Source organism: Anolis carolinensis, chromosome 1 (assembly GCF_035594765.1).
Source record: "Anolis carolinensis isolate JA03-04 chromosome 1, rAnoCar3.1.pri, whole genome shotgun sequence".
NCBI lineage: Eukaryota > Metazoa > Chordata > Lepidosauria > Squamata > Dactyloidae > Anolis > Anolis carolinensis.
In genome coordinates, this window is record NC_085841.1 from 292,747,712 (window position 1) to 292,774,819 (window position 27,108).

Below are 27,108 nucleotides of genomic sequence, written 5' to 3' on the forward strand. Positions count from 1 at the left end.
GAGTCTAATGGAACCAATAGTGTTATGTTCCCTCATCTCTCTTCAAGAATGGGTCACACATCATGACCAATTTTGGTGCGACAATGGAACTGAAACAGATCTAGTGCAGGTGTGGGAAAATTTTGGCCTTCCAGAAATTTTGTACTTCAGTGAGTCCAAGTCAGGACAGTTATAAGCAGTTACTAGAGTGTACAATACATCTAGAGAACCATTGATTTTTTCCCCATGGCCTAGAAAACAGTTTCATCAGATGTTGAACAGCCGCTGCTGACTTGACCACTTTGCCCTCAAAGCGTATATCTGTGATTGAGTGAACTGTTCCAGCTGTAGTGTTTAAGCAGTAGCAGATGAGAACACTTTTATCCTCCAAGTGTTTTGCAATCATATTATGCTGAGCCTTTGAAGATGGAATCCTGTACTAAATCATACGAAGGCCTACACCCAAAAAGCAGTTCACCCACTGTCACTCTGCAGTTGCAAATGTGATGGAGAAACAGTTTCTTCCTTGCAATCATCACCCAGCAGACCCAATAATAGATTCTTACTGCCCAGTCATACTTTTGATGAGTTTTCTGCCATTTGGGTCCTAACAATCTCCACACTTGCTAATTACACCATGAATAGCTCATCTGCTTCCTCATTCCCAGATGTACTTTGACTAGTTACTGACTGTAAACATACACGAAAACATATGGTGTGCTGTGTAGATTCCAACTTGTACTTCCCGAGTTCCAACTCACTCTACAATGCTATTGGTTGCATTGCACTAGCTGTTTAAGGGCAAGTCTCTCCTCAACAATTCCCTTCGAGGTTTTCATAGTGAGGTAATTGGACACAGAACAGAACTGAGACAGCAGTTTTACAAAGTGTTTTCATGTGTGACTGTACATTTGCAACAGCCATCATTGAATCCAACATGGCAAGCGTTACAGAGATGTTAGGAACAACCTGCTCTGTTCACATTATGGCTGTTTTCCCACTTAAATTAATTTTCTAGATGAAAAGAGAGTGAAATGTTGTCCACATGACCACTGCTGCCATCTTAGATTCAGACATGGCACCTACACATACTACTATTTTCTGGATTGGCCACATATATCTTTTGACCTAAGAAAAGTTACTGAAAGATTCTCACTTACTCTGGGGGAAGGAAAAAGAGGAAGAAATAGGTGCTACATATTGGCCATAAAGCAGCCCAGTTCTTATTGGCTCTAAGGAAACATGGATGATCCAGCTGCCCAGATAAGGAATACAGCATGACCCCGAAATCCATGGCAGAGACATCCCAACACACACACACAGATACATGGCTTCCTTGACTGAGTCAATCCATCTAGTGAGTGAGTAACAAAGTAACACACAACACCTCTCCTACAGGAAGGACTAATGCCCTTTTTTTGAAGGTGTTCTTGGTTTGAAGTCAAAGTGTTGTTGAAGGCTTTCATAGCCAGAATAACTGGGTTGCTGTGAGTTTTCCGGGCTGTATGGCCATGTTCCAGAAGCATTCTCTCTTGATGTTTTGCCCACATCTATAGCAGGCATTCTCAGAGGTTGTAAGGTATATTGAAACTAGGCAAGTGGGGGTTATATATCCCTGGAATGTTCTGGGTGGGAGAAAGAACTCTTGTCTGCCCAGACAAGTGTCAATGCTGTAATTAATCACCTTGATTAGCATCTAATGGCTTTGCAGCTTCAAGGCTTGGCTTTACAACATTCACACTTGCCTCCAACAGACAAGAGTTCTTTCTCCCACCCTGGACCTTCCACAGATATATAAACCTCCCTTGCCTAGTTTCCAATATACCTCACAATCTCTGAGTGTTGTCCTTTATTTATTGTCCTGATTTTAGAGTTTTTAAAATACTGGTAACCAGATTTTGTTAATTTTTGTGGTTTCTGTTGAAATTGTTCACATATTTGTGGATTTCAACGGCTTCTCTGCGTAGTCAGACATGGTGGTTGTTAGAGTGGTCCAGCATTTCTGTGTTCTCAAATAATATGCTGTGCCCAGGTTGGTTCATCAAGTGCCTTTCATGATCCTTGATTTGTGTTTGGGCAATGCTGCGTTTGGTGGTCCCTATGCAAACTTGTCCACAACTGCATGGTATACGATAGACCCCTGCAGGACAGTAAATAAAGAACACTACTCAGAAAAACAGAGCAATTCCAGACATGAATCAATCACGGCCAGCTAATAATGATAATAATAATAATAATAATAATAATAATAATAATAATAATTTATTTCTACCCCTCCACCATCTGCCAAAAGAGACTTGAGGGGGCTTACAAAGCACTCATAATGTAATAATACATACGGTGCAATAAATACAGATACATCAATATGAAAGGGAAACATAATTCACACCATCAATACATAACAATACCACAGTAAAATCAATCAACCCTAAAATACACATCAATAAAATGTTGTGGTAATTATAGACATAAAATGAATAACAACCAACCAGTCATATAAAGTGCTTTCAGTGAGAAAACCAATGGGTCTACAATTTGAACCTTTTGGAAAGCTTGGTTAAAAAGCCAAGTTTTTAGGTTGGACCGAAAACACTGGGAGGGTGGGGGCCAGCTAACACCTCCCAACAAAGGATTCCCCCAGGCAGTAAACAGCCAGACCTTCAAACTGAAAGGCTATTCAATGCTAATCAAGGTGGCCAATTGAAACATTCACACTTGCCTCCAACAGACAAGAGCTCTTTCTCCCACCCTGGACATTCCACAGATATATATAAACCTCCCTTGCCTGGTTCCCAATAGACCTCACAACCTCTGGAGATGCCTGCCATAAATGCAGGCGAAACGCTTCTGGAACATGACCATACAGTCCGGAAAACTCACAGCAACCCATCAACAACACACACATATATAACCCTCAATCCACCCCTGCAGCCAGGAAATAGACCCAGCTGCTTCTTCCCTTGAGCCGCCTTCTGTCGTCCCAAAAAGGGAGGGAAACATTTTGTCAACTTCAAAGGATTCCTCCCTCCTGATTATTGCCAGACCAATTACTAACCTTCAAACTCTTCTCTTTCTCTCACCCAAATAGGTCTAGCAATTAAATGGGACCCGGAAACGTGTCGCAATTTCCCCCTTTTACCAGACAAAGCGGGGGGGGGGGTTGATTTTAATTACAAAAAAAAAGTACAGAAAACCCGATCTTAATAAATATCCCGGTGGGGAAATCAGTCTCCAAACCGACACCGCTTTGTCCACTGCCTTGACCGGGAGAGCGGGAAGGCATCGCCACTTTAAATGACTCAGGAAGTGAAAAAACAAACACAGAAAGAAACGAAAGCGAGGGTGCAGGTCCTCCTGGCCTGTGTTTCGGAAGTGGAAGTGGGGGGTTGTGAAGGAAAGGGGTGCTAGGGGTCAGCCTCGGGGAGCTGACAGCTGAACAGGAGCAAGGAAAGTCCCGCCGGGAGAGGGAATACAGGCAGAGAAGCTTCGCAAGGAGCGGAAAGAAGAACCGCACGGCCGCCAAGTCGTGCTAGAAGCGGGGAGGCCGCACTCATGGCCGAGGCCGGGCTCCATGAAGGCCCCGAAGGCGAGCCCCGGGCCCCGGCGCTCAAGAAGTGCGAGGCCCACGGCCAGGAGCTGGGCCTCTACTGCCAGGAGCACCAGGAGCTGGTCTGCGTGGTCTGCGCCCTGGTTGGGCCTCACCGCCACCACCGCCTCCTCACCCTCGGCCAGGCCTACCGTGCCCTCCGGGTAAGACAGCAACACAGTAGGAGGGAGGCGCCACACTTCTGCAGCCTGGGTGCAGCCCAAATGCTCCAGCCACTATGCAGCTCTGGCTCTCTAATTCCCCTCCCTAAAAGCAGGGTTGTAATAACTCCTATAAGAAGCTGGGCTTGGGTCTGACTGGATCACCTCAAGAACAGACCCAAGCCCAGCTTCCTGGAGGAGTTATTACAACTCCGGTTGCTCCTGACACGAAAAAAAAAAAAAAAACCCTCAAGAGCCCTTTCGCAATAGGTAAAGGTAAAGGTTTTTCCCCTTACATTAAGTCTACTCATGTCCGACTCTGGGGGGTTGGTGCGCATCTCCCTTTCTTAGCCAAAGAGCTGGCATTGTCCGTAGACACCTCCAAGGTCATGTGGCCGGCATTTTTTTTTCGTGTCAGGAGCAACCGGAGTTGCTTCTGGAGTGAGAGAATTGGCCGTCTGCAAGGACGTTGCCCAGGGGACGCCCGGATGTTTTTGATGTTTTTACCATCCTTGTGGGAGGCTTCTCTCATGTCCCCGCATGGAGCTGGAGCTGATAGAGGGAGCTCATCCACACTCTCCCCAGGTGGGATTCGAACCTGGCAGCTTTCAGGTCAGCAACCCAACCTTCAAGTCACTTAGTCCACTACGCCATCTGGGGGCTCCACAATGTGGCCGGCATGACTGCATAGAGCGCCATTACCTTCCCGCTAGAGTAGTACCTATTGATCTACTCACATTTGCATGTTTTTAAACTCCTAGGTTGGCAGAAGGTGGGGCTTGTTATGGTAATCTCTCAATTTAACCCTCTCTGGGGGAGATTCCACCAAAATCAGCAGAATAGCAAAAGCAAAGCTTTCAAATGCAACAGTACACTGGCGAACAAGAAAAGCCTTTAGGATTGCAATGGACCGCAGAGTCTCAATAAAAGTTCAAAAAGTATTTATTCAAGTAAAAAGAACTCCAGTGTAGATAGAAAGGGTTGGGAGTTGTCTAGACTACTATAGACTGGTTTCTAAGGAAAAATAAGAAAGGAAAAATAACAAACATCTACATAGTTACATCTTGCCAGGAGAGATGGCAGGATGCTTCTTGTTAGCTTGAAGAACAAAGGGAGAAGAAGGAACCAAAATGGTTCTGATCTCATGGTCCAGTTTATTGGGGCCATAAAAGACATTCTGACCAATGGGAAGTTAGTGTCCCTAAAGATTCACATTTCTACTAACTTCAAAGTAAGGGATGTGACGTAAACAGGATAGAGTGAAACACAGTAAAGCCTGTCTAGGCATGCTTTGGAAACAGGGAAAGGATTCCCTCAATCTAACTCTATCATCTAACTACATTTGGACTTGAGTAGTCCAGGGGGCTAACAGCGGGAGCTCACCTTGCTCCCCAGATTCGAAGTTTTTTTCTTCTTGTCAGGAGCGACTTGAGAAACCGCAAGTCGCTTCTGGTGTGAGAGAATTGGCGTTGCCCAGGGGATGCCCAGATGTTTTGATGTTTTATCATCCTTGTGGGAGGTTTCTCTCATGTCCCCGCATGGAGCTGGAGCTGATAGAGGGAGCTCATCCACGCTCTCCCCGGGTGGGATTCGAACCTGGCAGCTTGCAGATCAGCAACCCAACCTTCAAGTCACATGGCTGCCAACCTGTCGTTCAGCAGCTCAGCAGCTTAACCCGCTGCGCCACCGGGGGCTGGGGCTTCCCTTTCACAATAGAGCCCCCGAATCTGACCATTTTGCTGACACTGTTTTCTTATTCCCAGCTACTACTATGCAGACACTAGTGGTGCTATCCAAATAACATGTGCACAGCATCTGCAGGGTGATTTCCCCCACATTTCAGTAGGAGCCATCACAGTCCTTGTGGCTTTGTAAGGCCACTGGCATTTCTGCCCACACCTCAGCAATGGGAACCGTGGCTGGAAAAGAAATAGTGATACAAAGGAATTCATTTTATTTATCATGTCAGAAGCGAATTCAGAATATAGCTATAATGTATAGAAAACCCACAAAGTTAAAAACTTGGCATTATACTAAATTTCCTTTAACCAGAAGCTGGCCACTTGGATACCTCTGGTGTCGCTGTAAGATGGTCCTCCAATGTGAATATGGCAGGACTCAGGCTGCATTGTAGTAAGTGGTCTGTGGTTTGCTCTTCTCCACACCCGCATGTCATGGACTCCACTTTTCTTAAGGTTGGCTCTGCATCTTGTTGTGCCAGAGCATAGTCTGTTCCAAATTGCCCAATCTTCTATGTTCTCAGGGGAGAGTTTCTTATCTGGTTTCAACCACTGATTGAGTTACAGATAGTGATACAAAGTAATGGAATGGAGGCAGTTGGGTTTTCCCAAGTCATAGATTAAACATTTTCCATTTCTAGACAGATCTGAATGCAATGCTGGAAAAAGGCTACCTCGCTGATTACAACTCTTACAAATCCTTTACTTCTGCCTTTTCCCCGTAAATCCAAACTTACTAGTCTAAGAACCTTCCCTACTTATAATTATAATTGGTTTTACTTTGGTTGTTTATTGGTTATTGTTCATCTTTGGCATTTAATGCTTGCCATTTTTCTGTTGGAAACCTCCCTGAGTCCCCTCAGGGAGATAGGGCAGGTTATAAATAAAGTTGTTGTTGTTGTTATTTAGGGATCTCGGCCAAGCTGACACCAAGCAGCCTGAGCAGGTGACTTTCGGCTTCAAACTCAGGCAGAGACATGCTCCTGTGAGGGGGCTTCCTTTCGCTTGGACCCCAAGAGGAACAACAATAGTACATTTTATTGGCTACCCACCTCTCTTCGGGGCTCGAGGCAGGGTACAACATAGTTTAAATACAATGATAAACTAAACAATTTGTACTGTATTCAGGCATAGGCAAACTTCGGCCCTCTGGGTGTTTTGGACTTCATCTCCTACCATTCCTAACAGCTGGTAAGCTGTTAGGAATTGTGGGAGTTGAAGTTCAAAACACCTGGAGAACTGAAGTTTGCCCATGCCTGGTGTAAACTGAAATATTGAATACAAATTAACAGGAGCATCAGTTTGCAAGAGGGAAAAGCTGTTTAAACAAATGTTGCTTTTAAGATGGCCTTGTGTAGGTACTCTCATCCACCCAATCCATGATTCACCCAACTCTGACCCTGTTTACATTATAAAGGAGTAAATCAGATATAATCCACTGAGCTTTGAGGGAAAGGGAGACTCTTGCCCAGTCAACTGGTAGGTAAATGGTCATGTAAGTTTACGAAAGAGTCCATGTCTTCCTGATTAGTCTTCAGTTACCTGGAATTTGTCTATAGTTTATCATGGGCAATAGTTGCTGTTTGCCATACACTTTCTTTGTCTAATCCCCATTTAATGCCATGCCATCCATCAGTTAGTGGCTGTGTGAAGATCTTTTTCTGTCTGGAGTCTATTTCTGGTCAGTTTTTTAACTTCAGGTCCTATTCTGGAAAGAAGGAGATAAGCTTCTCTGTTATCTTCTCCACACTGTGAAAAATCGTTTTACCGTATGTTACGAGTCCTATGATTCCACAGCAGCTTTCTATGAGAAGCACGTTGTCCAATATGTTCTTGGGATCATTGTTCCCTGTTCTTTGGACCAGTGCTTCTCAATTATTAGTCTTCCAGGTGTTTTGGACTTCAACTCCCAGACATTGTGACCATTGTGCATGATGGCTGTGGGGTCTAGTAATACATACCCAAGAACCACTGGTTAGGGCACTGAAAGATTACTTGGACATGATAGGTAAAGGTAAAGGTTTTCCCCTGACGTTAAGTCCAGTCGTGGCCGACTCTGGGGGTTGGTGCTCATCTCCATTTCTAAGCCGAAGAGCCGGCGTTGTCCATAGACATCTCCAGGTCATGTGGCCGGCATGACTGCATGGAGTGCCGTTACCTTCCCGCCAAAGCGGTACCTATTGATCTACTCACATTTGCATGTTTTCGAACTGCTAGATTGGCAGGAGCTGGGGCTAACAGCGGGCGCTCATTCTGCTCCCGGACATGATAGTGAAAGTCTTATCCTATCTTCTCCGATTTGTCGTTGACACTCTCCTTTGGGCTTCACTCAAATCTACCATCTGCCAAAATATACAATCCTGTACCTTTTTCCCCATTTCTGGCCAAATAGCTTAACCATTGGTTCGTCCCATCAAGACGGAGGTCTGCCCAAGGGCCACTTGTGGTTTCTTGGTATCCAGTTCGTTAGTCAACATGTCCATTAGTTGTCTTTTGTTTATGCTATATGCCCTGTCCATCTCCTTTTTGCCTCATAGATTTCATTGACCATGTCATGTACCCTGGTTCTTTGGTGCAGCTCTTTATTGCTGACTTTATCTCTTATTGTCATACCACATAACCTTTCCATTGCTCTCTGAGTCACTTCTATTTTTTCCTCCTCTAACTTTGTTGTTGTCCATGTTTCAGATGTGTATAACATTGCTGGTAAGACTGTAGTGTTGAAGATATCTGCTCTGACCTTCATTGGCAGCTTATCACCTGTTAGCTCTGCCTGGTTTCAATTAAAAGCCATCCAAGCAGCCTTGCATCTTTTTGCGCACTTGCCATTTCCAAATTATTTGACTGTACTTGTTGACGAAGATATACATATTCAATCACTTCCTCAATTTCATCTTCGTTTAGAATGATGCGGCACTGGACACACTGCTCATTTTTCATCCATTTTTTTTCTTCAAGTTCATTTCCAGTCCTACTGATTTTGAGAGTTGTGCTAATTGTTGGAGAGCATGTTGTAAATCTACTCGATTTTTGGTGAAAAGGATGCAATTTTATGTGAAGAAGAGATGAGAAAAATGTTCTTTGTCCGTTGAAATCCCACCTTTAAATTTAATTTTTTGGAAAAGGCTTCCCAAAGTCAATGCAAACTGTTCTGGTGATATTGTGTCTCCTTGACACACTCCTTCGTTTATTCTGATATGACACACTTCTGACAACAGTTTAATACTTGTTGTGCATCCTGTATTCATCCTTTTTATGATGTTCACATACGCTGGATTTAAACTGGCTTCGTGTAGAGCATTAAGGATAGTACTTATCTCAACTGATTCGAAGACCTTTTGGTAATCAACGAAATCAAGACAAACTGGAACTTGATATTAATTGCTTTTTTCCAGTAGCTATTTGACTGCATGGGTATGATCGAGGGTAGAGTAGCCACATCGAAGCCCACTTGTTATCTGTTGATTTCCACATCTGGAGATATTCTTTGTAGCAAGATCTTTGTGAACAGTTTATAAACTATTCAGAAAGTGAAAGTTCATGGAAGAAAAAAACTAGGATACAGAATATACAAAAATCTTACTGTACAGATCATCTTCTCAGATATTTGTAGTAATAGCTTCCAAGATATAGCTATGTTTCCAGAGGTTTGCAGTCTTTTATCGTTTGATGGAGAAAGAGCTGCTGTTGTATTTCATTACATTGTGAATCGCTGACATAGTCCTATTTTTTAAAAGTATGTTGTGAATGAAATTAGCAGAGTTTTAAGCACAGAGGGAGATTCTTAATGACAAAAATAATTATGAATTTGAGTTTAAGGGAAAGAGAAAAGAGCAATTTGGCCAGTTATGCCAAGCCTTGACTTTTTACTCTACCATTTTACTGTAAAGACTTGGAATGATATTATTTTAGTGGAAAGTTTAAGTCCCATCTTTCTGTAAGGCTATAAGATATGTGGAGCATGAGACAAAGCTGTTTTAGTATAAGGATTAAAAACTAGAATTAAAGATATTTTAATAGTTTTGTGGTAAACAGACTTTCTTGGATGTTGTTCCTGTTGTTTTCAAAGAAATGCTTTCATCTTTATTTTACATACACAGTAGGCCCTTGGTATCTGTTGAGGTTTGGTTTTGGGTTTTAAGTGAACAGAAATACCAGGCATGGGCAAACTTCCTAACTTGAGGGCCGCATGACGGGGGGGGGGGGGGGGGGGAGGGGGGGAGGGGGAGCAGGGTGGGCGGGTCAGGAGGGAGTTCTCCACCACTTCTTCTTCCTACTCTGCTGCAGCCGCTGCCTTCCTCAAGGATAAGTTCTCCCTTGGAAAGAAGAAAAACAGGAGCAGGAGGGAAGGGCAGGAGAGCCTGCATGGCATGTCAAATCCTCCTCTAGGTAAGCGGCTGCCAGGGGTCTCCTTTTTCCTTTCCCTCCTGCTCCTCCTTGAGGCAATAGCATGGACCGCCTCCTGAAGGTCCCCACCTTGGGGCCAGTGCATCTTCCCGGAGTGACTTTCCAAGGGGGACCGTGCCCTTGAAGAAGGTGGCGGCGGAGGAGAAAGAGGAGGCGGAAAAGGAGCCACCCTCCTCATCACCAGGGGCAGAGGTTGTGAAGAAGGGGAGTGTGCCAGCAAGGGGCAGCAGGCCAGGAAGGCCAGGAAGAGGCTCTGCCCCAGGGTTGGTGCTGAGGCCATATGTGATTGCCCCGGCACTCCTCTCAGCACGAGCGTGTGATGGGTCATAGCATCCTCATACTGATAGGACAGAGTGAGAGGAGGGTCTGAGAAAAGAGCTCAAAGGGCCACATGCAACTCCCAGGTTTGCCCATACCTGCTCTATACAGACCAAGAAAGGACAGGTTTTGCAATTTGGAAAATACATCTCCCACTTTCTCATAGACCATTTCTAACTCATGTACTTGATGCAGCCCTCCAGGGTCATTTACCTGGCCCCCGCCCTCAGTTTTAGACTTAGGCTCACCCAAAGTCTGAAATGACTTGAAGGCACACAACAACAACAATCCTAATTAACTTGACTATCTCATTGGCCAGAAGCATGCCCACACTTCCCATTGAAATCCTGATAGGTTTATGTTGGTTAAAATTGTTTTTATTTTTAAATATTGTATTTTTCCGTTGTTGTTGTTGTTGTACAAATAAGATATGCAGTGTGCATAGGAATTTGTTCATTTTTTTTTCAAATGATAATTCGGCCCCTCAACAGTCTGAAGCAGGGGTCCCCAAACTATGGCCTGTGGGCCACATGAAGCCCCTGAAAGGCATTTATCCTGCCCCGCGGCGGTAGCTCCCTCCTCTTCCTCCTCCTCCAAGGAAGGTGCATGCTGACACCGCCCTTCCCGCCTCCTCCCTCTTGCTGCATGAGCCTTTCCCGCTTTCTCCTCCTCCCTCGCCCTGTGCCTGCCTGGAGTTGGAGACTTGCTTGTGTTTACAAAGGTATTTTAATTATTATTTTATTAATTATTAAGGGGTACTTTGCTTGTGCTTTTGGTACACAAAGGCAGAAGGGAGTTGGACTAAATGGTGCAAGGAATCTTTTCCAACCTTCTTTATTATATTATTATTATTAACAACATTGAGGCTGGGTGGCCATCTGTCAGGGGTGCTTTGCTTGTGCTTTTGGTACGCAAAGGCAGGAGGGGGTTGGACTAAATGGCCCAAGGGCTCTCTTCCAATCCTCTTTATTATTTTTTATTATTATGATTATTAGCATTGAGGCTGTATTTGTTCCTGGTTTGTTTGTTTTTTTACTTCAAAATAAGATAAGTCCAGTGTGCATAGGAATTTGTTCATAGTTTTTTTTAAACTATAGTCCGGCCCCCCCAGCGGTCTGAAGGACAGTGAACTGGCCCCCTGTTTAAAAAGTTTGAGACCCCTGATCTGAAGGATTGTGGAATGGCCCCCTGCTTAAAAAGTTTGAGGACTCCTGTACTTGAGGGTAGGCAAGCTACTAAGAATGTATATGGACTAATAACATTTGTGGTTTGGTTTACAAATCTCCATATAATTATATTAAGTGAACGTAGATGGTAACTGAAAAATTCTCCATAATGTATGGAGTTGCATAGGTTATTGAGGAGAAGTATTGATCATTGGTACAATGACTGGAACAATCTGACTGTATCACAAAATTGATTTATAATAACTGCAGCCAAATTCTTCCATGATTAAAATTGATGTGCTCTGTTGGGTAGGGAGGATGATGGATAAAGATAGCCTCAGCAATATGTTGGTTTCACCTGACCTGTGATTTATGCATATTGCTGAATAAAAAAGGATCAGCACTGGCTGCACTGGATAGGCTTCTCTATCTTAATACAGATTGTCTGTTGCTACCATGATTGATAGAAATCTCAGGAATGGTGGTCCAAAAGATCTGGAGGACAGCAGGTTGAATAATGCTAATTATATGATTTCTTGTGTGGAAATCCTATAATTAGTATTATAGGATTTCAGAAGTGTAATTGATAGTGATGCTTCAGTTTCTTGGCCTACTCTTCTGCATTTGTAGTTTTCTGTGTGTAAGCAGGAAACATATTTCCAGCAATCCTATCTTTGTGTGCAGGTCGAAAATGGAGGCCAGTCTTGCCGTAGTTTGCTTTCACAGTTCCATATCTCCTGCAAACTAAGGCACAGCTGATATGTTTAATTTTAGGTGTTCTCTCAGGTCTTAGTAGTTTGTTTTGGGGCAGTTCTTAGAAAACATAGCTGTAGGAGTTGTTTCAGCGATAGTGTTAACTTCCTTAGTTACCAGTCTATTTTTCAAAAAGGGTGTTCTGCAAAGTTGTAGCTTCCACTGAGAAACAGACTCTTCTTAATTGTTCCTTGCTTGTTCTTTTCCTTGCATGTTCTTGGTGCATTACTTTCTATTCATTATTGGTTTCTAATGCTAAAAGAATAAAATCTTATACAGATTTTTTCATTGCTTCCTGTTTCAGTATTACTGTTGCTTGTTTGAACTATTTTGTTACACCCAGAAGATTTATTCAAAATTTTATGTATGAAAAATGGGTATTCAGAGACGTGAATCCTGATAGAATCGATACTGTTGAGACACAGAACTGGATAAACATAGTATTGACAAAGACCACAAGGGCCATCTAGTTCAACCTCATTCTACTAGTCAGGAAAACACAACCAAATCACTCCCTACTAGTATCCATCTGGCTTTTATTTAATACTAGCTTGGGTACCTGTCAATGCCTGGGTTATTTGAAAAGGGCATTATTTGTTTTTGGATGTTAGATAATATCAGTTTGGTCATATGTTATGCTATTTCTTAGGGGGGGAAACAGTATTTCCTGTTTTTATGAATACTTCTATTAGATAAGGATGTGTTTGAACTACAATTCCCAGAAATCTTGGGTAAATCCCCAAGCTCCGCGAGTATTCCAGTTGGCCATCTTGGAACGGTGTGTATTTCGAGTATTACTTATTGCAGTACATATCCAGAGATCTTCTCAGCTCCATAATAGTTGTGCTGAAAGCAAATCCCTATAAAACAGAGATCTGAGAATAAGTCATATACTACTCTTTCAGTGTAAAAGCCAGTTTGAATTCTCATTTGGCCATGGAAACCCACTGGATGACCATGGGCAAGATATATGTACTCGACCTCAGAGAGTGATGATAATCTCCCTCTTAACAAGAAACCTTGTGATAGGATCACCACGAGTCAAAAATGATTTGAAGACATATAGAAACAATGCCAAATTTTTTTGAGGTGCATATAACTATTTTTTATTAAAAATGTTATTTTCTCCTTGCAATTTGAAATGATGCAGTTAATTCTACAACCTTAATTTCTATTTCTTTTTTATGCCTCATAAAATGTACTTGTCATGCAACACTTAGATAATATGGGCAGTATTCCACAAGTCTGGAAATACATTTGGAACATCTTGTCTGAGTACCATATGTAACCAATTCCAAACTGTCATGATCCAGGAGTGGAGCACAAGTTCACAAGTCTGGCTGGAAGCCAGTTGTGCATATTATTTAGACAAGGCTTCTCATATTTGCAGATGCAAGAAGAAGCTGCTGGCATACAAGTCTGCCAACCTAGATATGTCTGTTGTACACTTACATGACCATTTACTTTTCAGGTGACTGGGCAAGCGTTTCATTCCCCCCCCCCCCCCCCCAAAAAAAAAAAAAAAAGCTCAGTGGATTATTTGACTTACTCCTTTTTTATGTAAACAGAGCCAGAGTTAGGGGAATCATGGATTGGGTGGGTGAGAGTATGTACACAAGGCCATCTTAAAGGCAAAGTTTTCTTAAACATCTTTTCCTTCTTATAAACTGATGTTCCTGTTAATTTGTATTTAAAATTTCGGTGCATCCGGACTGCCCTATTTATTTGTGTTTGTGGCAACCGGCAAAGAGTTTTTAGCAACTAAGCTTTTCGATTGTGTGTACACATTTGTTATATATGTGCTGACTTGCTTTAAATGTAGAAGTTTCATTACTTCACTATACTTGAGTTTCTTCATCAGGAGGCCTTTAATGATGAACAGAAATGCAGCAAAAGTGATCGTACCAAACTTCATGCTGGTAAGAAGCTTTCTCTATGAGAGCTTCAACAAAATTGGCCTGCTTTATCTCCAAGGGTTCATTTCTGGAACCCATAACAAATGCAAAAAAACAAAACAAAACAAAAACATGGACAATCACACCCCATATTATTATATGGTGGTGACATGAATGAATATTCTTCAGTTTGTCTGCGTGCTGTGTCTCATGTTGCTGCCATTTACTAATATCACATATTTAGAGAGACCATTGAATTCCTTCTTACTCAATCTCTGAAGCTTGCAATGTATTATTGATGCCTTTAGAAATCTTTAGAGTATATACCGTAACTCCCACTTGTCAGGGATTTTCTTTGCCCCAGTTTTGGGAAAGGTAAAAGCTATTGCCATGACCAAGAATAAGAATGCCATCTTGAACTAAGAGAATAAAATAACATTTAGCAATGCAAACCCAGGCTGTGTTAAAATTTGGCCAAAAAGACAAAATAACATTTTCTTTTGTTTGTATTTTCTGCTTTTGTGTCTTTACCCATCTATTTGTCACTAACGTATCTGTAATTTTTACTCCCACTGAGTACTCCCAATTTTACTCCCAATTTTTACTCCCACTCCCTATGTTCAGTGTATCCTTGAACATAAATTGAGCAGGATATGGGTGGATCAGTCCCTCCAGATCAATACAGCTTTCTGTTGTTATCCTCTGGTGTGGAAGAGAACATTATTTGAAGTGCTTCACAGGCATAATCTCTGTAATCTTGCAATAGCTGTGTAAGGAAGGACAACATTATTCCTGCATGAGAAATTAAAAATCTAAAATTTGATAGTTAACATACTTGTCCAAGGTCCCTTCTACACTGCCGTAAATAATCCACATTATCTGTTTTGAGCTGGATTATATGAGTCTACACTGCCATATTATCCACTTGAAAGCAGATAATCTGCATTTTATATGACAGTGTAGAAGGGACCTAATTTCCACTTATCTAAGCATGAGGTAAGATTTTGAATAATGACTTTTCAGCTTGTACCCTTTAGAGCAGGTCTACTCAAAGTGAAGTATTCTCTGCAGAAAACTATGTAAATGTGATCATAATAGTATGGCGTAAACATGGTACTGTTCATTAGCAGAAGGGGAGATAATTGTCTATCATTGCATCAGATAACTGAAGAATAACTGCTCTCATTTAATACTTACAGATTGTACCATAGTGGTTTTCTTGTTTAGAATGCTCACTTTTTTTGATCTAGGAATGAACTCATGTTGTTGTGTACCTTTAAGTAGCTTCTGACTTACAGTGACTAAGATGAATCTATCATGGGGTTTTCTGTGGCTGATTCACCCAAGATTTCCATGGCCAAGCAGGGAATCAAAACCTAGTCTCTAGAATGGTAATCCAACACTCAAACCACTACACAGCATCAGCTCTTTCTCATTTGTTTCTTGAGGTATTCTGTTTATATGATAGAGTCGTTCCATACATCAAACGCTTGGAAGCTTGTATTTATTGGCTATATATAAGAGAACGGTTTAATGTTACCATACAAACATAGAACAATATAAACTGCTAATATGTAAAAAGCCTGAAGGTCCTGGTTGGAATGGTGATGTGAGAGTTATTTCCAGAATTTTATTTGAGAATGCTAAGGAGGTATAAAGAAATTGGGTGTAACAATAGAAAGTATAAAGATCAGAGCCAACACATTATGTGGGCTTTGAAACTGCCAAGTGTTTCCTGGAAGTCACCCAACCTGCTGTGGGTATATAAGTAGTTGATCACTGTCTTTGGTGGCTATTCAACCTTAATGAAATGGTTGCTGTGAAGTAGTGGAATCGGGGTGTGAACAGAGTTCAGTAGTGATGGCTGTCTCTCGGCAGCAACAGAACAATTCACAAATGTGTTTTAACACTACATATAGTCCAGAATATCTTTCAAGAGGTATTTCTGGACCTTGTAAATACCGTATTCTTTGGCAAATGCTATAGATGACATACTGAATCACTCTTCAGTCAGTGAAAAAGAAAAGTACTCTCAAAACCACAGATCTTTCCAAGAAAAACAGGACAAGAAGACAAAATGCTGTTTCAAGTTTTCCTCCCTCAGATACTTGTTTTACTGTCAATATCTCTCCTCACCCTTTAAATCTGAACTGCAATTTAGTCTTAAAGAGAGGCTAGTTCAAGCAAAAGAAGCAAATATTCCGAGAACTCCACAGGTTCCTACTGCTTTGTCTTTTGAAGTGTGAACTCTTGATTATTTTGTTAATTAGTTCTTTCCGTTGGCTCCATCATCCAAATGGGACCAGAAAAGTGCAAGATTAAATTATTGGGCAGCCAATACCAATTACAGAAAATAAATGAAACATGGAAGCAGGTCACCATTGCAGGCACATTCTGCATAAGGCCATTATGCTAAAAGGTGCTGAGTCCCTGCTTGACAATCATTGAATTCTTGACTTGAGGAGCAGTGAAGAATGCTGAGCATCTGGCAGAATTTGAGCCTGCAGTGAATGATTTGTCCTGTGCAATTGCATTTAATTTTCATTCCAGTAGTTCTCCCACTGCTCTTGGCAGATATATCTTTTCTTCTTGGTTGCTTAACCCCAGTCCCAAAAGAATGAGTGAATGTATTCAGGGCAACTTGGCTAACAGAAAGTGCTGAGAGATGGCTGCTCCTTTTCCATTTCCCTCCAGTTCTATTATGGAAATCTTCCTTATATTTGCAGGAGTGACCACCCTCTTTGTCTTTCAGGATAGAGAACCTATCAACCTGAAAGCGGCCATGCTCGAGATGGTGAGGAGGTTACAGTTCAAGTGTGCAGACCCTAAAGTAAGTTGATAAAAGAAACATGATTGCTGATTTTTTTTCATTTCCTTGAGTAAAACAAACTGCCTTTCTAACAACTGTCAGCACATTGCATTAAGATCTAATTTTAAAAGAGCCAGTTTTATATATGCCTAGAGATAAGTAGCTTTTTAGCCTCCTCTGCTCTCCCTCCCTCCCCCTCTCTCTAGCTTGAAATAACACAATCAGTATTTGTTTTCCCTGAACAGAGCACCAGTGACCTTAATATTTCACTATTTTTTGTCAAGCGTGTGTCTTTTCACATTTGATCCAAACATACTTTGGGGGACCTCCATCTTAGGTTTTAACTGCATTTTGATAGTGCTAATATTGCCCCAGTAACCCTCATAGCCAAGATGTAATGCAGTAGTGGGACCCAGCCTAGCCATTGTGCTTCAGATTTTGAGATTACCTTGCCAAGTCCAGCATTTTTATCTGTTTATACTGTATTGGATTATTTTCCTTGAAGGTCTAAGCTGTTTTGTGACATGTGATTCATAAATCCATCCGTAGAGCACATGGGTAGTACACTAAAACTACCTTATGTTATATAAAACCATAGATACATTGTCTGTATACTTGCACAAGTCCATATGGACATAATACCAGAGTCCTTCTGGACACGATGTCTCTATGTTTGTGGATCCTTACATTTTGTTAAATGTGAAGTATTCTCAAGTACGGGAGATAAGAGAGGATGGCTGAATTATTGATGCTGGGGTAACAAATCCATTCTTGATTTTAAGGCTGCTTTTCTTACAGCTGTTCCACATTTTACGGGAGCGTTCAGGTGCTGCTTAGTTTCTTCTGAGGTTTGGCACTGAGGGAACTCCTGTACAACTCAGAGCACTATGAAATCAAAAGTGGATTTCCTGCCCCCTTGGCAGCAGCCCTACAAGCCACTTTTGGTGCTAGAGCAACCCATGGGGGTCTGGTTGGCTCTCTTTCTGCTTTTATTTTCACTGACAGACAACAACCTTTTAATTTAAATGGCCTTTCAGTTTTTGTTAATGGTGGTAGCATAATCTTTTATTTGAGTCTTTATATTTATTATGCTTGGAATGTGGTTTTAATTGGTTCACTATAGTTGTCAGTTTCATTTTTGTGTATGTGATTTAAATGTTCTGTCTGGGAATCTCTTGATCCTCCAGTTTAACTTTAGTTAACTTCTGCTGGAAATTGAACATAAAGTCACCTGGAAAATCTAGAGGTTTCTAGAGAGAATACATTGGATGTGCTTTTTGGAATATAATTTTGTTCTGTGTGTATCAACACTAGATTTAATCACTTATTTAAAGATTTACTAAAGGTAAAGGTTTTCCCCTGACATTAAGTGTAGTCATGTCTGACTCTGGATAGTGGTGCTCATCTTCATTTCTAAGCCGAAGAACTGGCATTGCCCGTTTATGCCTCCAAGGTCATGTGGCCGGCATGACTGCATGGAGTGCAGTTACCTTCCCTGCCAAAGCAATACCTAATGATCTACTCACATTTGCATGTTTTTGAACTGCTAGGGTGGCAGAAGCTGGGTCTAACAGTGGGAGCTCACCCCCCTCCCTGGATTCGAACCACTGACCTTTTGGTCCGCAAGTTCAGCAGCTCAATGGTTTAATCCACTGTGTCACCACATATTTGTTCTTGGAAAAATAACTTGCATTCTTTGGCAGTATATTTCTGGTTCTGTAGAAAAAAATGTTTTCAAGTTTTGTGGCCTTTTTGCATACCTACTCCATTAAACCATTAGTAAATATTTACATGTATTTATTTATTTATTTATTGATAGGACAGAAAAGTTATGTATTAAGGGTTGTCTGCATTTGAAATAAGCTGTAGAGTTGTCCGGGAATCATGATATTGTAGTAAGGGAAGATGAAAAAGGGTAAATCTCCCTCTGCATTTCTGATTTCGTAGTCTAAACAAACAAACAAACAAACAATAATAAAAAGCAATTCCCCCAGCACACACCACATGGTATTCTCTTTCTGGGGAAAGCCTCAAGGACCGGTGAAGACTGAAGATGTTCACCAGGCATGGAATTCTGAGGGACTGTTGAATGACTAAAATTGGAGAATGTGATTTCAGGAGTTCTGCAAAGGAGCACTTTACATTGCAGCATTTTGTCATAGGCCCTGGTTATCTAGGTGGGAATTTATGTGCCAGTATCCCATGGTCCCTTCAGGTGAGAAGGGCGGGATATAAATATTGGAAATAAATAAAATAAATAAATAATGGTTCCATGATTTATTTTAGTTTTAGAATTATTTACTGGCAGCATAATGCTGTATGTACCAATTGGATTGTTTAGTTGTTGTGAGACCTATTACTAGATAAAGAATCTAGGTATCTAGGTATAGAACTGCAAGAGTAAATAACTTAAACATCTTCTGGGACTTGAATGCATAGTACTTTACCAGTCTAAATTTTTCAGAATCTACTATGAGTTCCGTGTTTATGATATGTGTGTGGGGAGTGTCAATATGAACCCAGAGTACATGCTTCCAATGTTGTGATATGAGCTCTTTGTTGAGTAAAGCCAACTTGAGAAATGCTATCATTAGGATCAAGAGAATAGTAATCATGTGATGCAGTATTGGGGAATATAATACAAAGACGTATGGTTTACACTTTGAACTGTGTTTAGCATCTGTACAAAATTAATAAATGTAAGTTGCTTTGTTAGGCAAGCCAGGTGATTAAAAGTTCTTTGACTCATCAATAAAAGAATAAGACAGGTAATCTATGACTGTAATACTTCTGTTTAATGGATTCATTACATTAAGGCAGGTATTATTTGAGAAGTATTGACTGACAGGATAGTTGTGGAGGGAGGAAGCCCCTGTTAAGTTTATGGACTTTTAAAATATATATATCTCATTAAGTTTTTTCTTTAAAAGAACACATAAGAAATATCTAATCAATTTTATACAATTTATAAGGAGAAGAAAATCAATCAATGTGAGACCACACATTACTTTTGTACATGATGCAAAAGCAGAAATACTCAAGTAAAGGAGGCTTTCTCTTGATGAGCAATTTTGTGTCCCAAAGAGCAGCTGTTTTTCTTCACTTAAATCTTATCAGGCAACGTTTGCTTTCTGCAGTATATTCCATGGTCTCATAGTGCAATTTTGTCTTTGGTAACTATTTTGCTCCATCTAACACTGGCTGAGAATCCCTGGATTATGTCATTTTTAACATTTCTCAACAAAACAACTATGTCAGATGAGTATTGCCTTGCTATTTCTTTCAGCTCTGTTTTGGAAATAAAAGAAGGCAATACACCCTTGACTTGTCTGCCAAATACAGAAATCATCACCACAGGCTGCAGACTCTTTCAGCATTTAATTCCATTTTTCTCTTTTCATGTTAAATAACAGATGCTTGGACCATCTTTAAAATTATTATCTTCTAAGTGTAGAAGAGGACAACTTTGGCAGCTCCAGAGGCTAATCCTCACTCTACCCCCTTCAGCTGTGGCCAGCACTAGTATCTCCTGCCAAAACCAGAAATGGCTGGATGTCCACTTGCAGTTTGCTTTAAATCTTTTCTTAAAAAAGAAAACCATGCTTCTTGAAGACTGCCAAGAAGAGAGGGTTTCTCTCATCTCTTCTGGGAGCTGCAAAAATGGGTGGGGGGATTTGCATATGGCCAACACTGGATTAAATCAATTGATGTCGGAAAATATTATTTAACATCTTGCCTTTAAAAATATTCATATTTATCTTCCATAATAATGTATGTCTCTTTCCCAGGTAGTTGTCACATCATTACCTCCTCCCAGCAGCTTCAAACATTTTCAGTTCTTTTCTTATTTTAAAAAGGCCCTGACTCTAACCAGTTCTACCATAAAATAGCTTACATGGCAAGTGATATAATGGGAGTCTAACTTCTATTTATAAGGAACTCTTTGTTGCTCCAGTGGTGGATCCATTACCTTGTCAGTAAATAGCCAATACATAGTCATTTAGACTATTGTGAAATATGTGGTCTGTCCCAAAGGTTATGAGAATGACTGAAAAATATTTTTTATTGAATGTAAGTACAATTGCAGTTTATCCCCTTCAAAATAGGCTCCTTGTGATCGAATACAGCAATTCCAGCTTCACTGCCATTTCTCATAGTAGTAAAGAAAGTCGTAGAATAATAGAATCATAGAATAATAGAGTTGGAAGAGACTGCATGGGCCATCCAGTCCAATCCCCTGCCAAGAAGCAGGAAATCGCATTCAAAGCACCCCCGACAGATGGCCATCCAGCCTCTGCTTAAAAGCCTCCAAAGAAGGAGCCTCCACCACAGTCCGGGGGAGAGACTTCCACTGCCAAACAGCTCTTACAGTGAGGAAGTTCTTCCTGATGTTCAGGTGGAATCTCCTTTCCTGTAGTTTGAAGCCATTGTTCCGCGTCCTAGTCTGCAGGGCAGAAGAAAACAAGCTTGCTCACTCCGCCCTATGATTTCCCTTCACGTATTTGTACATGTTTATCATGTCTCCTCTCAGCCTTCTCTTCTGCAGACTAAACATGCCCAGTTCTTTAAGCCACTCCTCATAGGGCTTGTTCTCCAGACCCTTGATCATTTTAGTTGCCCTCCTCTGGATGCTTTCCAGCTTGTCAACATCTCCCTTCAATTGCGGTGCCCAGAATTGGACACAGTATTCCAAGTGTGGCCTGACCAAGGCAGAATAGAGGGGTAGTATGACTTCCCTGGATCTAGATGCTATACCCCTATTTGTGCAGGCCAGAATCCTATTGGCTTTTTTAGCAGCTGCATCACATTGTAGGCTCATGTTTAACTTGTTGTCCATGAGGACTCCAATATTTTTTTCGCACGTACTGCTGTCGAGCCAGGAGTACCCCATTCTGTATCTTTGCATTCCATTTTTTTCTGCCTAAGTGAAGTATCTTGCATTTGTCCCTGTTGAACTTCATTTTGTTAATTTCGGCCCATCTTTCTAGTCTGTTAAGATCGTTTGGAATTCTGCTCCTGTCTTCTGGAGTGTTAGCTATCCCTCCCAGTTTAGTGTCATGCCTTCTAACCCTTCGTCTAAGTCGTTAATAAATATGTTGAACAGAACCGGGCCCAGGACAGAACCCTGCGGCACTCCACTCATCACTTCTTTCCAAGATGAAGAAGACGCATTGGTGAGCACCCTTTGGGTTCGTTCGCTTAGCCAGTTACAGATCCACCTAACCGTAGTTTTGTCTAGCCCACATTTTACTAGTTTGTTTGCCAGAAGGTTATGGGGTACTTTGTCGAAGGCCTTACTGAAATCCAGGTACGCTACATCTACAGCGTTCCCTGTATCGACCTAACTCGTAACTCTATCGAAAAAAGAGATCAGATTAGTTTGGCATGACTTGTTTTTGGTAAATCCGTGTTGGCTATTAGCAATGACCGCATTTGTTTCTAAATGTTCGCAGACCATCTTCTCTTGAGATGTTGTTCAAAGCCCTTGTCGGAGCTATCTGGATCTTTCAACTCTCCCAAAATGATGTTCTTTGAGGTGGATTTCTTGGGAAAGAAATCACATGGAGCCAGGACAGGGCTGTACAGTTGGTGTGGGAGCATTGAAAATAGCCTTCACATGAGCCACATTGTTCTCATTTCTTGAAGTTGAGGAATGTCTTGAAGTTGAGGTGTCTGGAGTCCAGACACCTCCACATTTTTTCCCCATAAGAAGACACAAATACTAGTACACACTTTGCTAATGTACCGACTGCTACAAAGGTGCAGACTCAACTGACGAAGGTCAAACTGTATGCCTGGGTATGTCAAACTGCATGCCTCAACTGCCTCAATCACCACTTTCCTTTCCTGTCCCTTTATCATTTCATACACAAAAATCATTCTCATTACTTTTAGGACAGATCACATAGATTGAGGGGTAGTGCAAAATACAACAAAGCCCACAAAAGACATTTATCACCACAATATATTTTCTGCATTTTCTTTGATCAATAAAGTTCTTTTGAAAATTTTTAAGTCTCCCTTTGTGTGCTGTTTCACAATTACCATAGTTTCCCCATATTATTTATAAACATCTTCTGTTTCTGTAAACATCTTCTTTTCCTCCAAAAATGTATGGTAGAATAATTTCTAAAGTAATAATAATTGTTATGCAATTGGTGGAGTTAGATGGGGAATTTCCCTGCAGAAAGAGTAAGAATATCTCTGATATTAGGTTTAAGCAAAAACAATTTCATTATATATTTTTCAACCATATATTAACTTTAAGAACCTCTGCTACACAAATTATTTCCAAGGTTTCTCTGAGTATACAGAAATCTTAATAGAAAAGTATATATTAGAGAGAAGTATCTGTGGACTGAATCCAAACTTTTCAATTTAGTCAATTGTTATGTTTTGTTTTTGTTTTTAATTCTTATAGCGTTTTATAGTGTTTTCAGTGTTTTATTGTACAATGTTTTATGCTGATTTTATATTGGAAACCACCCTGAGTTCCTTTCGGGAGAGAGGGCGGTATACAAATAAACTTTTACTTACTTTACTTTCCGTATGTAGAATTAACTGAGTCTTCACTAAAATTCAACTACATCACAATATTTTGAATATTGTTCCATTAAGCTTACACCGGTGGCTCAGTGTGTTAAAGCGCTGAGCTGCTGAACTTGCAGACCAAGAGGTCCCAGGTTCAAACCCGAGGAGCGGAGTGAGCGCCTGCTGTTAGCTCCAGCTTCTGCCAACCTAGCAGTTCGAAAACATGCAAAATTAAGTAGATCAATAGGTACCACTCCGGCGGGAAGGTAACGGCGTTCCATGCAGTCATGCTGGCCACATGACCTTGGAGGTGTCTATGGACAATGCTGGCTCCTTGGCTTACAAATGGAGATGAGCACCAACCCCCAGAGTTGGACACGACTGGACTTAAGGTCAGGGGAAACCTTTACCGTTACCTATGATACTTTACTATCTCGATTTTTCCCCAGTTCTTTCAGAGATGCAATTGGATCAGTTGTGGTGACATTGCAATATCATTAGCTGATATTTTCCATTTAAATGATTTATCTTTCATTTTATTTTGCACATTTCACCAGCTATAACACCCTTTATATTTTCTCATTCTATGATTTACTGTCCTGGAGATAACAGACTTAATGCAGAGAGCACGAGGGAGAAGGGTTATACCTGTCTAGTATTTTTAACCAGTTTGATAAGTGTTTATTATTCACAATTAGTCTGATTACAGGATTGCTGATTCCCCCTCCTTTAAAAAAAATCATATAATTCTGAATATATTCATATTCAGATAAATGAATAAAAAAACAACACAGCATATTGATGCAGAGATTATAATGTCCAACAGAAACAAGATGTTTAAAATTATCAATCCATATTCCTTTTGCTACAGTGCTTTCAACTCTGCAAACAGGAAAATTAATATCTTTTTCTTCTCGAAACATGTTATAAAAAAGTTTGAACCAAAACTGTGGCATGTACTGCACATGAAAGTTGCATGTGTGTTTCAGTCTCCCATCAGACAAAAAGTGTGTTGAAGGAAGAGCAAAAAGTAAGAACAGAATGAAGAAAGGTTAAGCACTCCCTCCCACACATGCTTGCCTGCACATATGCGCACACCATTATGGCTTAAAGTTGTAGCTCTCAACAGCTGTGCTCATGTTTAAAGGGTGTGTGTAGGAAATAACAGACAACTTCTTATTGGTTATGTGTGTGAATTATCGACCCATATACTTAGGAAATGTGTATGGTACATAACCATGGGCAAGTTCCAGAAAGGTTCTTTGACTCCGAAGGGCATGTCAAGAAGGCTTCCCTAATCAGGACTGGAGAAGCTTCCTTTCACACATTTATGAGCTATATATCTTAAGTATCAACATTTATTATTCTTTTGTCTGAGTAAAAATCAATGGCAGCACTATCTATCTTGCTTCCTCCATCACTTAAAACAATCACATTTCTACTCTGGCTCCTTTAAGTCTGTTCTCTTAATTGAATTTTTTTTAAAGATCTAAATTGGCTTGGGTTGATTGTGGTCCCAGGCCATCTTTCAGGACTTTTATCCCGTTTTTATTTACTCAAAATTCCCTTTGCACCATCCAGGAGGCATGGGGGCTATTTTGTTGTTTACAGGTCCTACACTTTCCTCAGGGTTTGAGTTCAATCTGATGTGTTTACAAATCCATAAATGTTTACTTCTAGGTTTTTAAAAGCCTTTCAAAGTTCTGAAAGGGGAGGGGGGCATTAGCATGGCAGAAGTGGATATCAAAGGACTTATAGTCATCTCTTTGCATCCATGGCCTGAACATATTTCACAAAATTCACAAAAGCAAATCTTGATTTTGGCATGTTATGTAAGGGGAATCATTTTATATAATAGGACTTGAGCATCCTCAGATCTTGGGATTCACAGGGAGCCTTGGAATAAAACCCAATGGCTAGCAAGGGCCCATTGTATCCACCATTTAAATATTAGTGTGAGGGGTTTGACCTGGCATCCATTGTGGGGCATGTACCGTCCTTAGAACCTGGTAACTGTCCACCTTGATCCAAGGGTACATCTAGACTTTCAAATTAATGCAGTTCAGCCTGACTTTAAGTGCTATGGCTCAATTATGTGAAATCACTGGAGTTGTAGTTTTTCAACTACAGCTGTAGGGTATATCTACACTACAGTAATAATTCAGTTTAACACCACTTTAACTGCCATGGCTCAATGCTATGGAATCAGGGGAGTTGTAGTTTGGTGAGGCACCAGCACTCTTTGGCAGGTGAGGCTAATTCTTGAAGAATATTGACAGTGGCTATGACACTACTACAACAAGTTACTTTAGTTCTTTCGAATTCAGCTCATCTAACCACAGAGACCTGCATTTGTTTAGAGTATCTAGGCATTACTTTATTACCTCTTTACCTATTCTGAGCTACAGTCCCCTTTATGTATTATTTATCCTGTTTTCACCAGCTAGAGAAAGATTTTCTTTTTGGAGATGATTGCAAGTAATTAGCATAGTTATAGCTTGTGAAGTGGGAAGAGACAATATTCGTTATAGGATACCCTTTGACTTCTGTCGGAAGAGGACCTTCTCAGTAAGTAACAATGTTACATTAACCACTTCCCCAGAATTTTTAATTGCCCTGAAGGCACAGACAAAAATAAACTATTTCAGTCTCTGAATGCTACTGTATCCTTGACTTGTATAGTCTGAAAATCCTACAGTCCTGTTGTTTCTGTAACAATTTTCCAACTAACACTACAGAACTTGATTAATCCAAATGCTGGAGTCCCACTGGAACTGTAGTTATTTTTAGCATTATTGTTTTACAAAGGTTATGTAAAGATTTATAGTTTTGTCTAATAAAAGTCTAACTGCTTTTCTCTATATAGGACTTGAATGCACTCCAGAAATGGCATCTGTAATGCTCTTTCCTTGATGGCCTTTTAGTTCTTTCATTAAAATACGATGACCCTGAGAATCCTGAATTAAAATATCCTCTTTCCAGTGGACTTGTTGCTTGTTTGTCATTTTCCCTCACCTAATCTCCAGACTCATGTGTAGTGCATTAGACCTTGCTCCTGGACTTGGGAAATAAACTGTTTTTAGTTTCTTAAGAATAACATCAGTACCCACCCCCCTTTTTCTAGGAATCTGTAGTGATTTAAAGATTAATGAATGAATCAGAATACATTGATTTTTTTCCCATTAGCTACAAGAAATGTACAGAGTTAACAAACATTTGGTTCTTTTGATGACTCCTGGAAGAAACAAAGTTACAGGTAAACAAACCTTTCATATTAGTGGTGATGCGTGAAAGCAATACATTGACTTACTAAAATTCAGTTTTCAAAGTTGGAAAAATATTATAAAGTAATCCTATGATGCTTATCATCTGTACTTGGAAATATTTTGTATGGACTAAGATGTCATCATTTTACAAGCCAATGACACAGAGCAGAGTAATCTATGACAAAGGATGGTGAAATACTGACAGGAGGTAGGAAAAGGGCAGAATTACTCAATATCTTCTTTGCTTCAGTTTTCTTCCAAAAGGAAATAAGTATTCAGCCTGAGCAATATGGGACAGATGAGGCAATAGGGAATATGCAATCCAAAATAGGTAAAGAAGTAGCCAAGATATACCTGGATACTCTAAATGAATTCAAGTCTCCAGGGCCAGAAGAACTACATCAAAGAGTATTGAAGGAACTAGAAAGTCATTTCAGAAACACTGGCAATAATCTTTGAGAATTCTTTGAGAATGGGAAGAGTCCCACCAGACTGGAG

At 40.6% G+C, this 27,108-nt stretch overlaps 1 protein-coding gene and 1 long non-coding RNA gene across 2 annotated transcripts in view; one reads left to right on the top strand and one right to left on the bottom strand.

Annotated features, from left to right (window-relative positions):
- Nucleotides 1-857: 857 nt before the first annotated feature.
- On the bottom strand, nt 858-3,399 carry LOC134295427 (uncharacterized). Its single transcript, XR_010001993.1, has 2 exons — nt 3,035-3,399; nt 858-2,119 (listed from the first exon to the last, which is right to left on the bottom strand). It is a non-coding gene; the product is annotated as an uncharacterized LOC134295427 (long non-coding RNA).
- Nucleotides 3,400-3,412: 13 nt separating this feature from the next.
- The window catches only part of trim44 (tripartite motif containing 44), a 177,485-nt gene continuing 153,789 nt past the window's right edge, over nt 3,413-27,108 (top strand). The window contains exons 1-2 of the mRNA XM_008105909.3: nt 3,413-3,729; nt 16,757-16,834. Coding sequence (XP_008104116.2) covers nt 3,532-3,729; nt 16,757-16,834 — 276 coding nt within the window. The 5' untranslated portion in view covers nt 3,413-3,531. The remainder of the gene's footprint in view (nt 3,730-16,756; nt 16,835-27,108) is intronic.